General features: G+C 28.4%; 1 protein-coding gene across 1 annotated transcript; it reads right to left on the bottom strand.

The window, feature by feature from the left end:
* Window positions 1-393: 393 nt before the first annotated feature.
* On the bottom strand, window positions 394-21,382 carry LOC129958548 (melanotransferrin-like). The gene is made up of 8 exons (XM_056071089.1): window positions 21,279-21,382; window positions 13,331-13,594; window positions 11,304-11,558; window positions 10,231-10,568; window positions 9,943-10,147; window positions 8,270-8,516; window positions 8,036-8,151; window positions 394-1,406 (listed from the first exon to the last, which is right to left on the bottom strand). The coding sequence occupies exons 1-8, from the start codon at window positions 21,334-21,336 to the stop codon at window positions 577-579; spliced, it is 2,313 nt and encodes a 770-aa protein (XP_055927064.1). The 5' UTR covers window positions 21,337-21,382; the 3' UTR covers window positions 394-576.
* Window positions 21,383-21,988: the final 606 nt, after the last annotated feature.

Raw genomic sequence — 21,988 nt, 5'->3', positions numbered from 1 at the left:
ATTCTTCTTAAGATGATAATTTACTAAGACACTAATCCTAAAGACAATAACTCCTTTTGTATTCTGAACATTTGAAAAAGACTGTTTCACAACCAGATATAAACTATATATTATAGGTCAATATAAAATAAATATGTACTTTGTTAAACATGGAATGTATAAAGAAGAGAAAAAAAATGCATTAAGGAATTTCATATATCACAAAAATGCTTTCAATTAAAATCTTATCAGCAAAAAGTGTATAAAAATATGTGGTTATATAGCATAAAAATAAATTTATCAGTATGCAACACACTTCCTCACTGGACGGATGGCTACTTTTACAATAAACCAATGATAAAACAGATCTTGGAATGACTAAAGGCCATATGAGACAAGTACATTAAAAAAATGAAAAGTACAGATAAAAATGCATATTTTCCAAGGTCATAACAAATTAACATGCAATACTTACATTTAAAAATACATAAAATGGTATGTATTTAGTCAATATTTAACTGCTAATAAACATCACTTGTACAGTTTTGACTGGACGGAGAAGAATATACCTGCCATCTGAATACAACTAAAATTAAATCACCGATATATGGAAAAATACTGATTACAAAATATAAGAGCCAATAACAAAAGTAAAATATTCGAAATTGATGCTGTTACATATGATGATGATGCAGTACAATCAACAATTCTCATTGCTTGCAAAAAGTCACGACCTAAATACTCACGATAGTCTCTTCTGGATTCAGGTACAACTTTCAGCTGCTGAGTAGCATCCTGAAATATTAAATCACTAAAACCATCTTCAGATACAAACATTTTGAATGTAAATTCTTCACTATACTTTGAACCATAATATTGTTGGGCATATAAAAATAAATCAATATATGCATTTATGTATTCTTTTGGTTTCATTCGATCTGTGACAATAGCATTAGATGAAACTTTTCCAAGATTACAATATTCATGGCTATCATAAGGAGCTCTAGTACCGTCCCTACACAGTAGCTCAAAATCATCTGGCATCATAGGACGTGACCACCAATCCTGATTTTTTCCAGCAGTGTTTTCCAGAATGGTTGTATGCTTCATAAATGCAATCTCACCTCCTCCTTCAACAAGGCAACGCAAGGCACCCGTGTGACCAAAGAAAGGTTCATGAGAACTTTTAGAGCAAAAATATGAACTTGAACCATGACATAAATCACAAAGTGTATTATATTGTGTATCACCAACAATACTGTACTCTCGAGATAAAGCCCCAGGAACACAGCTCTTCTGAAAGAACTCGGCAGCAGCATGTGCGGAATCACATCCATATGATCGCATTCTTTCACTGGATAGAAGAAAACTCATAGGAATCACCCAACCTGCAGCCATTCCAATACCAGTGTGGCAAGATCTTTTACCTATGAAAAGTTAAAGGTATTAAAATGTGATAAAGAGCAATAAAATATTTTGGAAATTCTATCAAGTAATATGCATTTGCTTGTAAACGAAATTTCTTTATTAATAAAATAATGACCTGAAATCAAAAATATGCATAAATTAAATATGATTTGCAGAAGTAAGAGCACAGCTCACTTGAGGCACAAATTCAAAAATGATCTAATCTTATAAACTGATAGTGCTAGTACGTTTTTTTTAAATTTTAAATTTAACAATTATCTTTTTATTATCCAAAATTCTTAATTAACGCATTTTATTTTTTAAATAATGCGATATTAATTTTGAAGGTTCCTTACACAATATACGTTTGAATAATTTTAATTATTATATTGTCAATTATTAATTTAAAATTGTACAGATGAAGTCTGTAAAAAGACATAAAATTTGTCGGATTTGATAATCAGGAAAGGGTAGTTTAAATAAACTCTTCAAACAGTTGATTTGTTCACCAAACTTAAAATATACACAAAATGAGCAGTAATAATATATTTTAAGTCATTCTAATACATATCTATGTAATGCATTTTCATGGCTAAAAAAAAAAGCAGGGAATAAGTTTTTTAAAATGAAACTTTTATTCTTTTTCTTGATTTGCAACTTGCAGCGACGTAGCAGATTTCTTTGCAAACTTGCAGCGACGTAGTTCGAATGGAAAGACATAAACAGTTAAAAAATGCCAGCGGGCATTCAGAATTTACTATACTGTTCGAATTATTTGGGAAAACATGTTTTTCTTGTCTGAATTGATATGTAATTACCAGTGATGTCCCGAACCACCTCAAACCGGTTATATCTGCCTAGAGGTAGTGTAACGGGTCAACCTTACCTATAATTTACTCGTTTGACTGGTTTTAATGTTTCAGTAAAGAGATTTTCAGCGTGGCAGCTGGTGGTTATAATTTTGCGTTCCGTGTAACACGCGTTATTTTTGCTTTTTCAAAGATGGATCGTTCAAGGAAGCGTTCTAAAATAATCGCTCTTAATGAATACACTTTTATGACTGTGAGAGATATAGCTACGGCAGTTGGTGTGGGAAAATCAAACGTTTCAAGAATTTTAAGAACATTTCAAGATTCCGGATCACCGTCTCCAAAAAGAAAAAGAAAATGAGGACGCAAATGGAAAATTAGTTCAAGAATTGCTAAAATTCAAATAAGAAGTGCCAAATAAATCCAAGAAAGACAAGCACAGACCTTCGAAGGGATTTATGGATTATAGTGAAGTGAGTACCTCAACTGTACGGAAAAAGCTTCTGGAAGTTGACCGTAAGGCAACAGAACCGAGGAAAAACAATTTCTAACTCAGAAAATGATGGAAAAACGTTTAGCATGGGCCAAAGAATACCGATAATATTGGCCCAGACTTTTATGCTAGAAAATAAAATAAAATTGCTTAATTGGCCCGGTAATTCATCAGACCTAAATCCCATTGAGAACTTATGGCATATTTTCAAGAATCATTTAGCTAAGATGAATTAGGCAACAACAGAACAAATGATAAAAAGTATATATATGTGTAGTTCCACGATGAAGTCAAGAACATGTGAGCTACACTACTGGAGTCAATGCCAAGACCTATTGAAGAGGTCATTTCTGCTAAAGGAGGACATACATTGTACTAATATAGAGACTTATCAGTCTACTTAAGGTATGTAATGATTAAAAACTAAGATTTTTTGGAAGGGAAAACAACAACAACAACAACAAAAAAAAACACACGTTTCATTTTTCCCCATCTGCCCCAATTCGAAAAGTATAGTACATAGTTTTAAACTCTGTTTCACCCCAACTTGGCAGTATTGTAAAAGGCAGAAAATGTGACGCTCCGTGCTGGGAAAAAGTTCCTAATCAATAAAATGCGCTGAAATTTATCAAATTTTATCATAAATTACAGAAATCGTTTTTTTATAAGCATGTATTTAAAATTATTCTCAAGTTAGAAGTGCTTACCTGTTCAGTATTTTGTAAATAAAGCGAATGAATAAAACCAAAAGATTGACATAATGAATTCCACTTTGGCTAGAACCGGTCTCCAAGGTCAAACTTTAGTTCTCAACCGTTATTATCATCACACGTATTTTTTTACTCTCGCTTTTTCACCAGCTGATATTTTTTGATATTGTTACTCACATTCACTTTCGATTGTAGAATATTTACTCAAGTCGTCACTTCTAAAATGTTTGAAAAAGTTTTATCACCGACTACGCTCTAGACACCTTCACGACGAGGGAAATCAATACAAAGTGCAGCACGCAGAAACATATTAGATGTTTATTCTCGACTCCGAGAAGAAAACCCTCAAGATTCAATCAATCAAATCGTTGACAAAGTTTCACATCTTACGAGCGTTTCGCAAAGAACAGTTTTCCGTTTGAAAAAAGAATAAAAAGGCATCCAGTCCTTTAAGTACCCCTGGAAAGAAGCGACCAGGCTCAGAAGGTAAACAATCAATATTTATAAAATATGACGATCTTTCATTATCCTGTATTCGACGAAAAATCCATGCATTTTTTCGTAGAAATGAGATCTCAACACTAGATAAAGTTTTAAAAGATGTGAACGATGACAGAGATATCTTTTCGAAAAACATTAGCCGAACAACGCTTTACCGAATATTGAAAGACTTGGGATTTTCTTTTGAAAAACGAAAAAGACAGGCGTTACTTCTAGAGAGACAAGACATAATTTTGTGGCGGAGGAATTATTTGAGAAAAATTGCTCATTATAAGAAACAAAACACGCCGATTTATTATCTTGATGAGACATGGGTAAATGAAGGCCATTCTCAGAGTCGAGTATGGAAAGATACAAAAATTAAAAGTAGCTACGAAGTCTCCTCCTCAAATTTAACAGTAGGTTTGCCGGCACCAAAAGGAAGAGGAAGAAGACTCATTATTACACATATCGGATGCGAAAAAGGTTTCGCCGTGACGCAGCTGGGATTTTTATTGGGAAAAAAAGTGGTGACTATCATGATTAGATGAATGGTGATCATTTCGAAAAATGGTTAGAAAGTGTTCTTCCGAAATTGAAGAAAAACAGCGTAATCGTAATGCTTCTTATCATTCAGTAAAAATGGAAAAAATTCCTACAACTTCTTAGTCTATTCAAGAATGGCTATCCCAAAAGCATATTTCCTGGGATAAAGACATGTTTAAAATCGAACTTTTGCAGAAACTTTCTGAAGTGAAACATTTTTATGACATGTATCGAGTAGAAACTACTGCAGAAAAATATGGACATACAATTTTGAGATTGCGACCTTACCACAGCGAGTTAAATCCTATTGAGATGATTTGGAGCCAAATTAAAGTACAAGTTGCGCGCGAAAATAAAACATTTAAGCTGAATGATGTAAAGGAGCTCGTAATCCAAGGAATACAAAAAGTAACAATTGACAATTGGAAAACATGCATTAATCATGTTACAACAAAAGAGAAAGAAATATGGGAAATTGATGGACGTGTAGAGGAAGTATGCGAAAAGCAAAATTTAATAATTTCCTTGAACAGTGATTCGTGATAGTGAGGCAGAACTAATGAGTACTGATGAATTTTGATGTCTCATTTATAATGTATATCATAATTAATATATTTTTAAAATGTTCTGAATAATTTTAGGAAGTATGTTTTTTCCCCCATAAAATAACTTATTTCTCTTGATATTCTCAATTACTTCGAATTTTAATCTCTTTAGGATATTCTGAATATTTAGCTTATTTATATATTTGTAAATACTTGATTTTCTGGATTAAATTAGTAATGTTCGATTTGTAAATTTGATTTTCATGAATATATATATATGTGTGTGTGTGAAAAATTATCTATTATTAATATAAATATGTTAATTATTGTATTAATTCGAAAATTTTATTTTTTTAAATTTCTTCCTTTTGTTAATTCTTAGACTTTACTGAGAAAACTCTGAAACATTTGAGAAATACTTTTTATTAAGCACTACATCATCGCAAATTATCGCTGTTTCATCGCAAATAATGCCATACAATGCTATTAATGCAATGCTTATTACTCGAAACGAATATTATATTTTGTTTAACAGTTCTAAACTTCAATCTCTGAAAAATCAACTTCTCGATAAAGAACATTCATTTAAGAAATAAAAACTAGCCATTCTCACTTATGCATTGCTTTCAGTTATATGGGATTTTAATTGGTCAATTGCGTATAAGTATAAACTTAAAATGAAATAACTTCAATGATTTATTAAAATAATGTACCAATAATATTGAACAAAATAATGAAAATAAGGTAAGAATTCTCTGATTTAAAATGACAATATAATAAAGTTAATAATATTTATTATTTGGCGAAAAGTTTGAGAGATAAAAGTTTGGCCTAGCGATCTACATTTCTTGTAACTTTGTATTTTAAAGTAACCCGGTTCCCTTGACAACGACTGCGATTCGGCATGCGTAGAATATACACCACTGTCAAGTTAGGATGAAACAGAGTATAGAAGTGAATTCAACTGCGGTAGTATTTTGGTTTCGGCGCATGTAGACTGATCGAGAAAAGCCCGTGCAACTCAAATGTTAAAGTGAAGTTTGATTTCAAGTGATAAAAAAATAATTTTAAGAATGTGGATAAATTAAAATTATTGTATCTATTATTTAAAAAGAACACATTATGTAAGTATATAGTTAAAATAACTAAAGTAGTAAATATTTTTTTTCTTTCATGCATTTCAGAGGCCTGTTTCCTGCACATTTACGATTTCTACACCATTAAAAGCAAATAAATTCCATTAAAATATATGCAATGTGTTATACATCATATTAAGCATTCAAAATATATGTAATCGATCGTGACAGTGATAGAGAATTCTCCTTATTGGACATTTCAATTGAGAAGCTACAAGTTTTATTAGTTAACATAATTATGGCAAATTGGACTTTTCCTTTTATTAATGTATAGAAAAGTAGAACGATCTTTTCTTACTTTTTACGATAAATTTATTGTTACTTTTATTGGGCAAGAGTAAAAGTTAACTTCATGGTTTAAAACAAAATCGGTAAGAACACAGATAAAAAAGGCGAAAATTCCATTATGTAAAAAAATCTATAAAAATCAGAACAGAAATGATTGCAAAACATCAAAAAAAGTTTAATAACAAAAAAAAAAAAACATAACAAGAAGGATGAAATTGCCACCAAGTATAAATTAATATGGAATCAATAGATTCCAACTTTTTTTTTTTCAGAATTAAATCAATTTAATGGGATTTCACAACCTTATTTTCTATTATTTTCAAAATGCTTTGAAATGTGCGAAGAACAGACAAATAATCTAAAGAAAAAAAGCAAAGATTCAGCAAATAAAAAGGATTTTGTTTGCAGAAATTTAATCACTTCACGAAGAATACTAAACACATGGTCTGATCCCAAATTTTTGGAGGTTTCCATTTATTTTTCAATGTTCATATCAAAAGCAAAAAAGAAGATTTTTATTTAGAGAACTCTGGAACTTACAAAATGAAAGAAATTCTAAATAGTTACAAGTTTCAAAAATAATTATAAGTTCATTAAAAATTATGTTTCAAATTAACAAGAAAGAAAGACACAATCATGGGCAGAACAGTAATCTATATGCCCTCACTCACTTTGGGTTTGAAAATGCACAAATAAATTTTGGATCAGTTTATCATTAAAAATAATGGATTGAACGATACAGCGACACACAAAATTTGAAAAGTTATTTAGAAAAGAAAAAAATTAAACTAAACACGCCTGAAACACTTAGGAAATATTTTTTTTAAAGATAAAAAAAAAAAGATTAACAGATATCACCAAAATTAACCAAATGAACTTACCAATTTATAGTTCGCAATTACTGAAATATTTGATTTATATCACTTAGCATAATGATGAAAGGGCTGATCTACATATATAAGGGTGTGGAAGTTAAAACATGCACATCCTTTATAATATTAATATAATTTATCAGTGACTTCTTACTTCAAAATAACTCACAATTTCATATTAAAACATAATATAACATAAAAGTGTAAAAAACTAAATTCAAATCTTTTTTTATAGTATTTATTTCCTTATATAATTTTATGCCCCAAAAGCAACAGTTTCATGTGATTTGAAATATAAATTATAATCACTGTTTCATGGAACCAAAAAAAAAAAAAAAAAAAAAAAGTATACTTGGACTACAGAGAAGAATTTGTCTTAAAACAAAATGTCAGAATAAACAGAAATGTTTAGTTAAAACTTTTGAAATATCTTCCAACATATTTATTTTCGATTGCTAAACTGAATGAATGAAAAAATTATTTTTGTGCAATCATGTCAAGTACATAAACAATATTTAAGATCATTATATCTACGAGAACACAGCAAAATAATACAATGAAACCTTCATCACTCCAACCTCAGCAAATCTAAGATTTTACTGAATTTTTGAACATTAAAATCACATGCTTTCTACAAAATTAAATACAGTATTATTAACATCTAAATCAAAAATTAAGATACACAAATCAGAAGAAATAAAATTATCCTCTTTTAAGGATTTGAGAAATTTCGAAATTTGATTAGTTCAAGCATAAAAAAGTTTTCAAACCTTTTAAATACAGGAGATCTGTATCCTTATCAGGCTGCCTTGCAACAGCAATGACATAATAAGCTGGTTCTTCTAAATCATATTGCTCAGCGACAATAGGCATTAGATTATACTTCCTGAAATTAATAAACAAACATTGTTCTGTAAATAAATGCTATACTAAAGACTTAATCATAATTTAGATCAACTCTATTAAAGATAGTAATAAACGTATCAGAATATTATATAACTTACTGTCCAGCTCGATAGATGTCTCCAGCATCTAGCACTACAAGATCAGCTGCATTTTCTCTTATGAGTTGCATGCAGTTTATTTGACTGAAACCTTTGATACACACTAGATCAGGTCTTAACATTCGAGCTCGAAATGCTGTCTTCATTTTTTGGCATTTTTTCATTTCTTGATCAGACACAACACAAAGTCTCGCAGAAGGAATAGGACATTTTTGCAATTTTTGTTGAAAAGTTTTTTCAACACTTCCTGATGAAAACAAAACATATTAACAAAAACACAATAACAAGAAAAGTTGATAGATATAGCTATATAGATATTTTTTTAAGTTTAAATGCACTTCAAAGATTTCAAGACAAAGAAAGAAAGAGAAAGGAGTAAGTAGTCAACTAGTAGCATGCGATCAAAAAAAAAAAAAAAAAAAAAAGTCTTTATCATTTTGATAAACTGAACTTTTTAAAAAACATTTATTCTCAGATTTTGTAATTTTCTGCATTAAAACTATTAAACGAACACAATTTGTCTCTTCAATCTATTTCATTTTTAGTTAAAGACAAGGCAACAATTCAAAAATGGAATGCAAATAATTTTCCTAATATTTATAAAAATAGAAATTTATATAATGTGTAAAAAAAAAAAAGGAAATCAAATGAATTTTAAAAATTATCAATACTTTATTTAGTACTACTTTAGTTTTCTTTCAATAGTGCTACTTTCAAATCTCTAATGAAACAATTTTCCTTTACTTATAAATAGTAATTTTCAAATGCACAACTGATTTTTTTAGCACTTCTGAACTCAAAAGGCAAACAACTAAGCAGTCTTTCAACTCGAGTTTTAACTTTACGAAAAAAAAAAAAAATTATACATACGATATGATAGCAGAAAGAGATTAATAATTTTATTTTATCATTAACTGCATGAAATAATCAAAATCTTAACACTGGAATGTCCGCACATTTTATAGAAAAGAATAAATTTTTGAAGAAACTATGGAGAATGTTGCAGCACTGCAGCCTGAATGGATCAAATACCAACACAGCCAATAAATCGATAATCCAAGTCTATTTTAATAATAATAAAAAAAGAACATAAAATAATTAATGTTAAACTTAAAAAAAATTTTTTTTTGACATTAAGTTGCTTTCCTCTAAACTGATAATTGCTAATCACACTATTTCATGAAAAGCATCAAATCCATTCTTGAAGATTTCACTTGTTTAATGTACTTTGCAAGCAGTTTTAATTGTATTGAGTCCATTCTATAAGTCATTTTAGCACTACTGACCTCGTTTGGGTTTTTAAAAAAAAATGTATAAGTCAAAACATATAAGCTAGAATATTTCATCATACATCAATTTAAAACATTCATAATCACTTTTCAATTTATTAATATTTTTTTGCCAAGCACCCCTCCCCCACTAAAAAAAATAATTAACCATTACCTAACATCTGGTCCATCTGATGATAGTGAAAGCTATAGGTAATTCAGGATTTTTAAAAAATTTCTTCAGAAAATGATGTGGCAAAATTAGAACAGAAAAAAAAAAAAAAAAAAAAGCAAAATGCTATTTTTTTTTTTATTTATAAATAATTTTTGGTAAGGACTTTATGTATATCTTATTTTTCCAAGTAAGAAGTCATTAGATTAGAGGAGAACATGTATATGTCTTACCTAAATAACCAGAAAAAGTTTGCTGACTTTCTTCAAGAGGGATCAAGTTAACAGTTAAATCCTGAAAAAGCAGATTTCTTCCTTCATATTTTTCATTATAAGCAAATAATGAAAAGGCACTACCAATTGTGTCTGGATTTGAGTTGTCTTGCCATCTTCTTCCTCCTCCATCATTCCATCGTGCTCCAAATTTTGATGCAGCTTGCTACATTAAAAACATTAAGTTTAAATTAAGCCAATATTACCAAGTTAATTTACTAAAGAAAAGTTTTTCATAACAATATTTACTGATAAAAATCTTTGGTATAGAAACTTCCTGTCTGGATGAGCAGCTGAAGTTGTTACAACAGCATGGGATGGAACATAACCCCAATTGCAAGTCTTATACGAATCTACACTAGCAGTAAATCCAGTAGGGCAAATAAGTTTCAATTGATTTTTATGAGGACCACGATAACTTTCGGAAGCAGTCATTTCATCTACTGTTGTATGTTTGACAAAAGCAATATCACCGCCATTGACAAAACAATTGAATGCTCCATCAAAATTAGCATATGGGTCACTTCCAGAGCAGCGTGTACTTTTGTCACCAGCACAAAGATCACACATGTGCATTGGATTATCACCTAAAATATAAAATGAGAATAAAGAACTCGTTCATATAAATGTTGTTGATACATTAAACAGTAACCTATTAAATGAAAAATCACAAATAATAACATCAAAGAAGGCACAAAAAATTATTAAAGTTTTATAATAATACTCGAATATTACACACCATCAAAAATATTAAAGGAATGAAGGAAAAAATACACACTTCGATTTCAGAGAGGTATGCTAGAAATGTTATAAAACATTTGTATTAAATATTAGCTGTAGCAAATTTTTGTCAAGGCAGCCGAGCTAAAGGGAGGTGTATAGGCAGGTTGATTTTAATATATCAATAACCTAAATAACAAATAAATTTATAAAATACGAATTTTAAGAACAACAAAATATTAGAGTGTCGAAGTTAACATTGTTAAAAAGAATATTAACTATGGGAGTTATTAAAATCAATATTAAATAAAATTAAGCATAATTATATATAAAGTATTGGAAAATTAATTATTCATTTAATTGATTATATTATTGATTATTTCATTTATGTTGATTATATTAAGTGTATTATAAAACTAACCACCTATTAAGTGGATTATAACATATGAACAAGCAATAGCACATTCAACATACACATTCAAAAAGTAGTAAATTTTAAATCCGAACAACTTAAACTCAAGCTGCAATTTTAAATTAATAAGATAATTATCAAAAATTAAAAACTTAATAAAGCTACAGGGAGGTAATTTTGAAAATCATACCTGTAGGATTATACTTGTCAATGAGAGAATTTGGTGCACAACTAGGACCAAAAAATGAGGCAGCTGTTTTTATCAGGTTATTGCAATCAATAACTTCAATTATATCCTTATCAATGAGTACAGAGATTGGAATGACCCAGCCCGCCATTTGTCCAATACCAGGAAAGCAAGCCTTTTTATTCCTCAAATCAGCAAGGGTTCTGATATTCAAAGACTCACGAGCTACAACCACAGCATAATAACCAGAGGTTTCCTCTAAAAAGAAAGAAAAGTTTTATCTCTTTCTTACAAAAAGGCAAAATAATTTAAAACTAGTTTATTAATGCTATAACTCATAGGCATCCTTCAATTAAATTTCAATACACTCAAACTAAAATTTGATTTTCAAATCTCAAAAGCTGCTTTGTTGCAATCTAGAATTGATGGTATCTTATGGGGTAGGGGACTACAGTGATAAAAAAAATCTATTGTTCTCTCTAAGACAAAAGTTAATTAAAATGATGGACTTTAAGACAACTTTTTGATCAGCAATAATGAATATTTACAACAAAATTTTTGAATTTCATCAAATGAAGGGGGAAAATGCTTTTGAGGATAACTAAACAATAACTTAACATATACAATTAATTTTTGTACTTAAAAGCTTCAATTACATAATTAAAATATTTTATATTTTGATGAATTCACATACATTTCTTTTCACAAGTAAACAAAAACAGTGCGATAAAATAAGAAATAAGGAAAATTTAAAACCGATTTAATTAACTATTTTTAGTCTGGAGAAAGAAGCGTACATTCTCCGATATTTCATTAATTATCAATTCAGAAGAATGATTCATTTTTAAACAAATTAAAGATACTGACTTTTGTCCATACACATGCATACTTATAAAACTATATGCAAAATATCTTTTGCACAACAAATAAACAAAATCTAATCAAACTACAGAAAAATAAAAAATAAAAAGTCCAATTTAATACTTAAATAATATTTTTTTTTTCAGATTTAATCTTGACATATTTGAATGTATGTTCTAGGGTTTAATTAAAAAAAAGCTAACACTTTAAATATATAATCTGAATTACGTCTTCTGTTCAATTAACATACTAACAGGGCACTAGCTATGATTTACTAAAAAGATTAATGCTAGAACTAATTTTGTATTTAATTTCAAACTTTTTATACTGATAGAATTTTTTTTTCATGTCTAAAACGGAAAAGCAATTTATTAGTGAGAAATTTTACACAAAATTCACAAAACTGCTTTACTGAAACATTGCAATAAGTTTTGGAGAATATACTATTAATGAATGCTAATGTTATGAATGGTTCTAACAACATTCTAAATCCTAGGCAAAGCATTAGTCACAGATAATCTGAAAACTAGGTTCCCTTTTACAACAGTGGTAATCTCTGAATCCAGCAAGTATGCACTTTGATTTGTACATGCAATCATTTATATATCCATGAGATTACTGATCATCTATGCTTCAACAAGAGTTCATTTCACACAATATTGATAGTAAATTTTTACATGATTGCATTAGAGTAAAATTTGTGCCCTGTCTCTTTATTGAAGGGGGAAAAAAATCACAAATTATATCACAGCTAGCCAGAAGAACCTGAATTTTCAAATATAGATCAAAAATATATTATAACAGGAACAACATTTTAGATTTCAGTAGTGGGCATTCACTACTTCCCAAACTTGAAAGACACTTTGAAAAGTATTTGAAAGAACAAAAAACTTATCTTCAGACTTATAAGCAATCTCAAAAAAATATCCCAAGAAACCATTTTAGCAATGGGAAATATGATAGATGTATATAAATAAAAGAGAAGAGGATTTTGAAGGAGACAAGTCACATTAAAAGGTACTTTTAAGGAATGGTTTATTTTAAAAGTTTCCTTTTGTATATATTATGTATATGTTTTACAGAAGAATATTTAAGAAAAGGGTAAGAAGAGAGATAACATATATGGCAGTAAATGTTTTCAAGCTATATGATAAATGAAAGGAAAATACCTGAACCATACACTTCCGCCATCACAGGGACTAAACTGTTGTAACGACCGGCAATATATACTTCACCTGGATCTAGAGTAAGCAAATCAGCTCGACCAGTATCGAGCAAATCCATACACTTATCTTTATCAGCAGCTTGTTGGCAAGACAGCATTACTTTAAAACTAGCAGTCCTATTGACAGCTCTTGAGAAGTCATTGCATTTTCTTTGCTCCGCATTACTAACAGTACACCAAGTTATGGTATTAAGATCACTGGATATAACTGAAATGAGAACAAAACAACAAGAAAAACAATAAATAATGCTAATAAAATGATTTCAGTACATTTATATTTCAATATTTAAAATTGTCTGTTTCATTTTTTGCTCAATTATTTTTTTATCAGAAAAAGGTATATTATTTTTAAAAAAATGTATTTCTCCAAGATTTTCATAACTTCCTACAGACTTTTGAAATCTTAAAGAGAACAATAATATACCACAGAAAAGAGATATTTTAAATACTAAATATAGGTTTCATTAAATTCAAATATTCACATATTGCTAGAAGAAACTTTAAAACTGGAAGATAACAAATACAGTTCATTGAATAAAAATTCCTGTAAAGAATTTTACATAGTACATTGTAATTTTTACATAGTACATTGTAATTTTTACATAGTACATAGATTAGCAGTAATAGTATTAGATCTGAATATACATTTAAATGTACTTTTAAGATAAAAATTACTTCATTAATGTATGTTAAATAGTAGTAATACAAAAGTAAATTTAAGTAACACAACTGAATTTAGAAACTATAAATTACTAAACAAGCAAGTAAAATTTTTTTAAAGCTGATGAAGAAAAAAGAAATTAAAGTTTTTAAAATTTATAAAATAGAAGAATGAAACAACCTCAAATAATTTTAATTAAATTTATAGTATAAAAAATTCATTGATATGTCAAAATTGGAAAGATGTAATCTGCAGGTTCATTTTATTTTCACGGACTTTTAGTAAAAACAATATTCTTGCTTGATTTTTAACAAATATCTGGTATATGTTAAAAATGATTGAAAAAAACAAACAAATGCTATATTTAATCATTGACGCACAGGAAAAACTTGTGTATAACACAGCTATAGCATCCCAATATTTATCAATGTATGAATTTAATAACACATTTATTTGTCTTACATATAATATCAAAACCCTATACTGATTTATTGCAGATTCCTTTGATCCTTCAGATGAAATGGAGGGGGGGAAAAAAAAGATTACTTTTACATATAACTAAGGAAAAAGTTAGGCTATTTTAGAATTTTACCTATCAAAGAACAGTGACTTCCTTTGTTCCAGTCCTTTCATTGATGTATATACATTCAGATTGCTCTTTTTAACAGATCCAGCTTTTTACAAAGTATTGCAATTGTTTACAATAAGTAATTGTTAAGAAAGAGAATATATACACTCTTCCCAATGGAAAACGCTTTTTACACAAGATGAAATTAGGAAACTGGTTTGAAAATAAATAATAAAGAAAAATGAAGAAACAGTTAATGACAAATAAAAAATATTAGGGATAAATTTAAATAAATTTTTCTTAGAGATTTTAATCATACATGTTGAAAAATCTGAAAACATGAACTTAAAATTTTTTATAGTTCAATTCTACATTGTAGGATACTATTTAAGATCATAAAGATGTCCTGGCTTACAAGGGGAGAGCATAGATTGGAATATTGAGTTTGGGACAAGATTTAGCATAATGGTATCCTATTTGAGCATGTTCGTCATCAAAGATTAAAATAATAGCCAGCCAATTCCATTAAAATAGCCTTCACACTTTTGGCTTAGTTTATATAGTAATAACTTGTCCCCCCCCCCAAGGCAGCTAGCTCAATGGCATGGTTATCCAGGGAATCTCTTTACAAGTAGGAGGTCAGAGTTCGTTCCTGGATGCATTTCCATCCTTTTATTTTTTAAAAGAACTATACAAATTAAATTAACAATTTACAAATAGTTTTAATCAATATTCTTCAATTTTCATGCAAAAATAAGTGTTTATTCTCCTATTTGAATTGTAATTCAATTTTCGAAACAAAATAGTTATAAATAATTTAAACTACTATTATCATTTAAAAACAAAAGCATTAAAATTTTAGATTTTAATAATAATAAATGTTTTATTTTAACTTAATGAAACTATATTTATGTCAAAAATTAAAGAGAGCAGTCATTAATTTATTAAATATGTAGGTAAACATTCTCGATGTTCATTCCTTGAACTGCAAATTGTTTTGATCACCTAATTATATGTCACATTTTATTTTGAATATTTATTATTATTTCCTTCCACAAAAAACAGCAAAAGATATGCAGAATATTTAAGCATGTTCAAGTGATTGCTGTCTTTTACAGTAATTGCTACTTACTTGAATACAGAATTAAATATAAAAAATTCAGCAATTCAATACATAAATCTATTTTATCATTTCAGTATAAGGGGTTAATAATTGAAAAGAAATAGTAGAAAACAAGTGTTAAGCTATTGAATGAATTATCAGATGGTCAAAATTGTAATGATAATTCAAATTTGAATAAAGGTTGATGTCCTAAACCTTTTTAGAATCATATCTCCCCTTGATTAATTATGCATAATATAGATAAAATATTCTGAAATTCAAATATCTGTGAATACAGATGCTGTAAGTATATTGGAGACTAAAGATGAAATTGCACTAGAATCACTATATAATGAAGTATTAAATTTGATATTAAGAAATGCAGTTATTTATTATTAAGGATTGCTAGCTGAAAATAGTTTGATTACAGCAGAATTCTCAGCTTCAACTTTTCATGCAGCAATGTTGATGGGTGGAGAACTCTTATCAAAATAGTTTTTGACATGTTGAAGCCCACACATACACACACACACTTGGATTACAAAATCAAAGAGATTGACATTGCAAGTGTGGAATCTACAATAATTTAAAACTATTCATCCAAATGGGCTGAAAGAAAATACAGATTTATCAAATATGCAATTATCAATTCTTATAATTATGATCCCTTCGTCCTTGTGAGAGAAAATTATCAATAAGTAACAACCAAGAATTTACAACAGTGGATTTAAGATGCTGCAGGATAATTTGTAGATTTTGAATTCACAACTGCCAAAACATGGGCATTGAAATTCACAACAAGCACAGTATTCAATAATAATAAGTCACAAAATTTGTCAAAAAAAAAAAAAAAAAAAAGAAAGAAAGAAAAGAAACAGTTACTGTGGAAGAAATCTTAGCTTCAACGGCAACCTTTCGAATGCAGACATTAAAGCTAACACATCCTTGATTTCAATTTTACACTTGTCCATCCTATATATTCTCATTTTTTCAGGATGTCAGTACGAATCTACTTATAATAAGATTCTTACTAAAAAAAAGGAGGCAAAACTGTATTTGTCAGAAGGAATAGCACAAAGAAAACGCCCCATTTTTACAAAGTATAACACATATTTACATTCTCTAAAATATTTGTATGCCAATAGGAAGCAATCAGTAACTTTGGTTCTAATGCTCAAAAAGCAGTAAATCAATTTGCAAAAAAGTATAAAAATGTATTATTAAGTTTTCAAAGTCTAGAAAACTGACAGCAGAATTATATATTGATTATCTTAACATTCCTTAAAATCTTATTTTGGAAATGAGTATTTTCTTTAAATTAGTAACTCTTAGGGGGGGGGCATGTGAAACTTGAATCATATGATCAAATCTTCTAACATGGCCAGAAATGATCAACTTGTGAAATTAAAAGCTATTCCTCCAAAAAATGTAGCCCCTTTTGTCCTTCTGTTTTGTGATGTTTATTTTTATAGATGTTGTTTGTTTTATAGATGTTTATTTTCATATGCAAAAATTCTTAAAAAGCACATGCAGAATTCTGCATATTAAATCAAACATGATCAAGAAATAAATTCTCATCAAGATTATGCAAAACACAATAAATAGTATACCATCAATTGTCATCACCAGTTTTTTACAAGATGATATGCTTGGTACAAATTGAACTTTCTGTCAAAAGAGAACATTTTTTTAATGTAAATGAAGTTTTTTTTTCCAACAGATCACTAAAAAAAAATATTGCTTTTATGAACATCATTTATCAATTTGTGCAAGATGTCAAAATATATTTTGTTTCCTATGTTATTAATTGCTATTCTGGTTCTCATATGTAACTGAAAAGTTAAATTATGTAGAACAAACGTCAAGAAATACTGAATAAAATTTTCAATGATAAATATTAATTATAATTAATATTTATTACCCTTTATGTTATACATAAAAAATTTTTCTATTTCAAAATTATAATTCAAGTATTAAATGAATTAACACTTATTTTTGCATAACAAACTGTGATTTATTACAACTACTTGCAAATTATTAATTTAATTTTGAAAATTAAAAAAAGAAATATTTATACTTATAATAATTTTTTTTCCGAATCAATAATAATTCAAGTATTAGGAGAAAAAACACTTATTTTAACATGAAAATTAAAACATATTAAATAAAAGTATTTGTAAATTGTTAATTTAATTCAAATAATTGTTTTAAAAAATTGAAAAATAAATAAAAAGACACATCCAGGATCAAATAATGAGTTTCTACTTATGAAACAATCTCTCTGGAACCCATCCTGTTGGACTGCTGCACATGGAAGACAAATTATAAGTATATAAGCTATGCTAAAAATTAGGCTATTTTCTCAGAATTGGCCAGCTATAGTATTTTAAAATTTTAATGAATGAACATCCTAAAGGTTTATGACCATTATACTAAAGCTCACCCTGAATTCAATTTTCCAACTTATGCCTCCCTTTATTAGGGGAAAAAACCCATAGATGGTTTAAAAAAACACACACACACTATACTCTATTTCACCCTAACTTGGCAGTACTGTAAAAAGGTAGAGAATGTGAAGCTCCGCGTTGGAAAAGAGTTCCCAAGAGTTTAATTTTAAAATAATTAAAATGCGTGGAAATTTATCAAAAATATCACAAGATACAGAAATTTTTTTTATCAGCATGTATTTAAAATTATTCTCAAGTTAGAAGAGCTTACCTGTTAAGTATTTTGTAAATAAAGTGAACGAATAAAAGCAAAAGATTGACATGAATACCACTTTGGCTAGAACCGCTCTTCAAGGTCAAGTATTTGGCACTCTTTTCTTGCACACGAACGCCAACTTTGCTTCATTTAGTTCGCAACTGTTATTATCATCATTCTTACTTCTTTATTCTCGCTTTTTTACCACTTGATATTTTTGATACTGTTAATCACATTAGTAGTTATAAGTTTCGACTGTCGAATATTTATTCAAGTCGTCCTTTCTATTTACTTCTAAAATGTCCGAGAAAGTATTATCACCGATAGCATTTTATACATCTTCATGACCAGGAAAACTAATAAAAAGTGCAGCAGGCAGAAACATATTAAATGTTTATTTTAGACTCCGAGAAGAAAACCCTCAAGATTCTATCAATCAATTCATTGATAAAGTTTCGCATCTTACAGGTATTTCGCAAAGAACAGTTTTCCTCTTGAAAAAAGAAATAAAGACACTCAGTCCTTTAAGTAACCTTGGAAAGAATGCCGAGGCTCAGTAAGGTAAACATTCAAGACTTGTAAATTATGATGACTTTACATTATCCTGTATTCGACGAAAAATCCATGCATTTTTTCGTAGAAATGAGATCCCAACATTAGATAAAGTTTTAAAAGATGTAAACGATGATAGAGATATCTTTTCGAAAAACATTAGCTGAATAACTCTTTATAGAATATTGAAAGATTTTGGATTTTTTTTTTCTTTGAAAAGCGAGGAAACAAAATGAAATTTTAAAGATTTATTGAAATAATGTATCAATAATATTGAACAAAATAATGAAAATAAGGTAAGAATTAATTCTCTGATTTAAAATGATAATATAATAAAGTTAATAAATATTTACTATTTGGCGAAAAATTTGGGAGATAAAGTTTCACCAGCGATCTGCATTTCCAGTAACTTTGTACTTTAAAGGAACCCAGTTCCCTTGACAAGGACTGCGATTCTGCATGTGTAGAATATACATTACTGCCAAGTTAGGGCAAAACAGAGTATAAACTAGCTTTTTTTTTTTTTTTTTTTAATGTGGTTACAGCTACCTTATAAGTAATACATTCAGAATAGAATGAAGGAAGTTTGAATGAATATAAATTCTTAAAGAACTTTGGCGAATATCTTCACACTGAGAAGCAACACAGCACATCTGCGGATAGATATAACATAAATCAAACTAATATTTTCTTTCTTTCCTGTATTCTAAGAATAAAAGTGAAAGAAGCAAAATTGCCAAAAGATTCAACCTTAGGATTCAGAGGTATATCTACATTTGCAACTCCTGGTGTTTCCCTCATCTCCAAAAAGGGAGTAACTATTAAACTGTTTGTCCATCTGCATAAAAACATCATAATTAAAAAAAAAACTAATCATTAAGAGGACTTCAATTTAATAGATATCTTTATACAAAAGTTATACATTTTTCAACTCGGGAAAAGGGCATCAGGAAAATAAATTATATATTTAAATACTTCTTAATATCAATATTATCTTTATCCTTTCATACATATTTATTCTACCTTTATATTCCACAAGCATTTTAAATGTTCAGTTAAAATTGTCTAAATCCTCATGAACAAGAGAACTATGTAGCAAATATAATGGAGAAAATCATTTAAATGTTAAATTCTTAACAACTGAAAATAAGCAATACCAAAAACTGCATCTTAAAGCAGTCCCCTCATTTATTTATTTTCAGATTATGCAATATCTGGTGGTATTATATTATATATAATGCCAATATCTTGCAGATATCTTGGCAAATTGGGGGGAAAAAATCTGAGGGAGTGTAAGATGCAAGTATTGAAATATCTAAATTAAAGTGTTTTTTTATTGTAAATGCCTTTCATTCATTAAAAAATATAGCTTTCATTAATTTATTATTAAAATACTGAAAATCAATACAGATGTAATTTAAGTTATGTAGAAACTATAACTTTGCACTAAAGGACTATAAATGACATTGCCACCTCAGTAATAAAATACAAAGAGCCACTGTCAGTGTGGCAAATAATATTTAAAAGGCAGTAAACAAATGAGAATCTAATCAACAGATATTACAATTAATTAAATTTTGCCTCAATATTAAACATCCAAGATACCAATAGCAATAAAATTGACAATCTTCATTAGAAACTGTTTCATTTAGTGAACTAAAATGATAATAATAAGCAGAAAGTAAATTCAAACAGAACACAGATAAGTAAGAACACTGAGGATACAACATAATAATATTACACTTTAATTATTATTTTAGAAAACTTCTCACAAACAGTAATTAAGTTATAACGAATTAGAGAATATCTAACTAATGTTTAAAATTTTGATTTAAATATTTAAATAATTTTTTTTGTACAATCAAATATCATTGAGAAACATACAAAGATTTATAAGACATACAGTCAAAAGAAATGTATATAATTTTTCCTTAACGATGCACATATGATTGATCAGCAATACAAGTATAATTTAACCATGAATGACAAACAAGTAGGATTTTGTGACCAGAGGACGGCAGATCACTAAAATCCTCATAAATGCTGTAATATATTAATCTATAAAATGAGAAGAAAAAGTACACTTTACATCATAAATTTTAATATGATTCCACAAAAATCTTTAATGAAGAATTACTAGAGTATTTTTAGGTAAATAATTCAATGAAAATAAGCGAAATCAACTTGGGCTACTAAAAGAAAATTTAAAATTTCATAAACTACTCGACAGAAAACCTAATAATTAAACTACAGAATTAACTATTAAATAATTCTACATAAACAGAAAAAAGAAATTATTTGAATACCTGGTTTTAAATAAAAACATGTAAACAAAAGTATCCACACCCATTTTTGCGAATCCATGACGGTTAATGTTTATGTTGATATTCAGTTTTAGCGGTTACGATTGGTAATAGAAAGAAAGAGATTTATGTGACGCAATCGCCAAGTTCGCATAGTGGTAAAGTACAATTCAAGCTTTTGAAGGTATGTGTAGAAAGGCTGATACTAATGCAGTAAATTGACAACAATGGTTCTTTTGGTGATAAAAAAAAATCTATTAAATGTGAAAGACTATCTAATTAATATAATATGGTCAATTAAAGACTATCCGATTAATATAATATGAGCAATTAAAGACTACCCGATTAATATAATATGGGCAATTATTTCCACGTTAGTACACTTTCGTGAGGTTTCTGTATTTTAAATATATCTGCTGATTTTACGCTTTTTTCAGTCTTAGCAGTATATAGTTTCTAGCAGGACGCTTGGATGTATTCAAATATTAAGAACTTAGCTTAGTTAGTTAGTTTATTTAATTATTGCGTTTATTTAATTAAGATTTGTATAATTAGAATTTGAAATCTTTTTTTTTTATTGTTATTGCAAGATGATGCTTTGAAAATTCGTAATTTGAGGTATTTCTTTCTTTAGTTTTAGATATTCATCGAAAATTGGAATCCTTTTTATGGAATGACTCTATAATTGTGTAAACATTGTTTTATCTGATCTT

The sequence above is a fragment of the Argiope bruennichi genome, chromosome X1 (assembly GCF_947563725.1).
Source record: "Argiope bruennichi chromosome X1, qqArgBrue1.1, whole genome shotgun sequence".
Taxonomy (NCBI): domain Eukaryota; kingdom Metazoa; phylum Arthropoda; class Arachnida; order Araneae; family Araneidae; genus Argiope; species Argiope bruennichi.
This window is presented reverse-complemented; position numbering and strand designations above follow the sequence as displayed.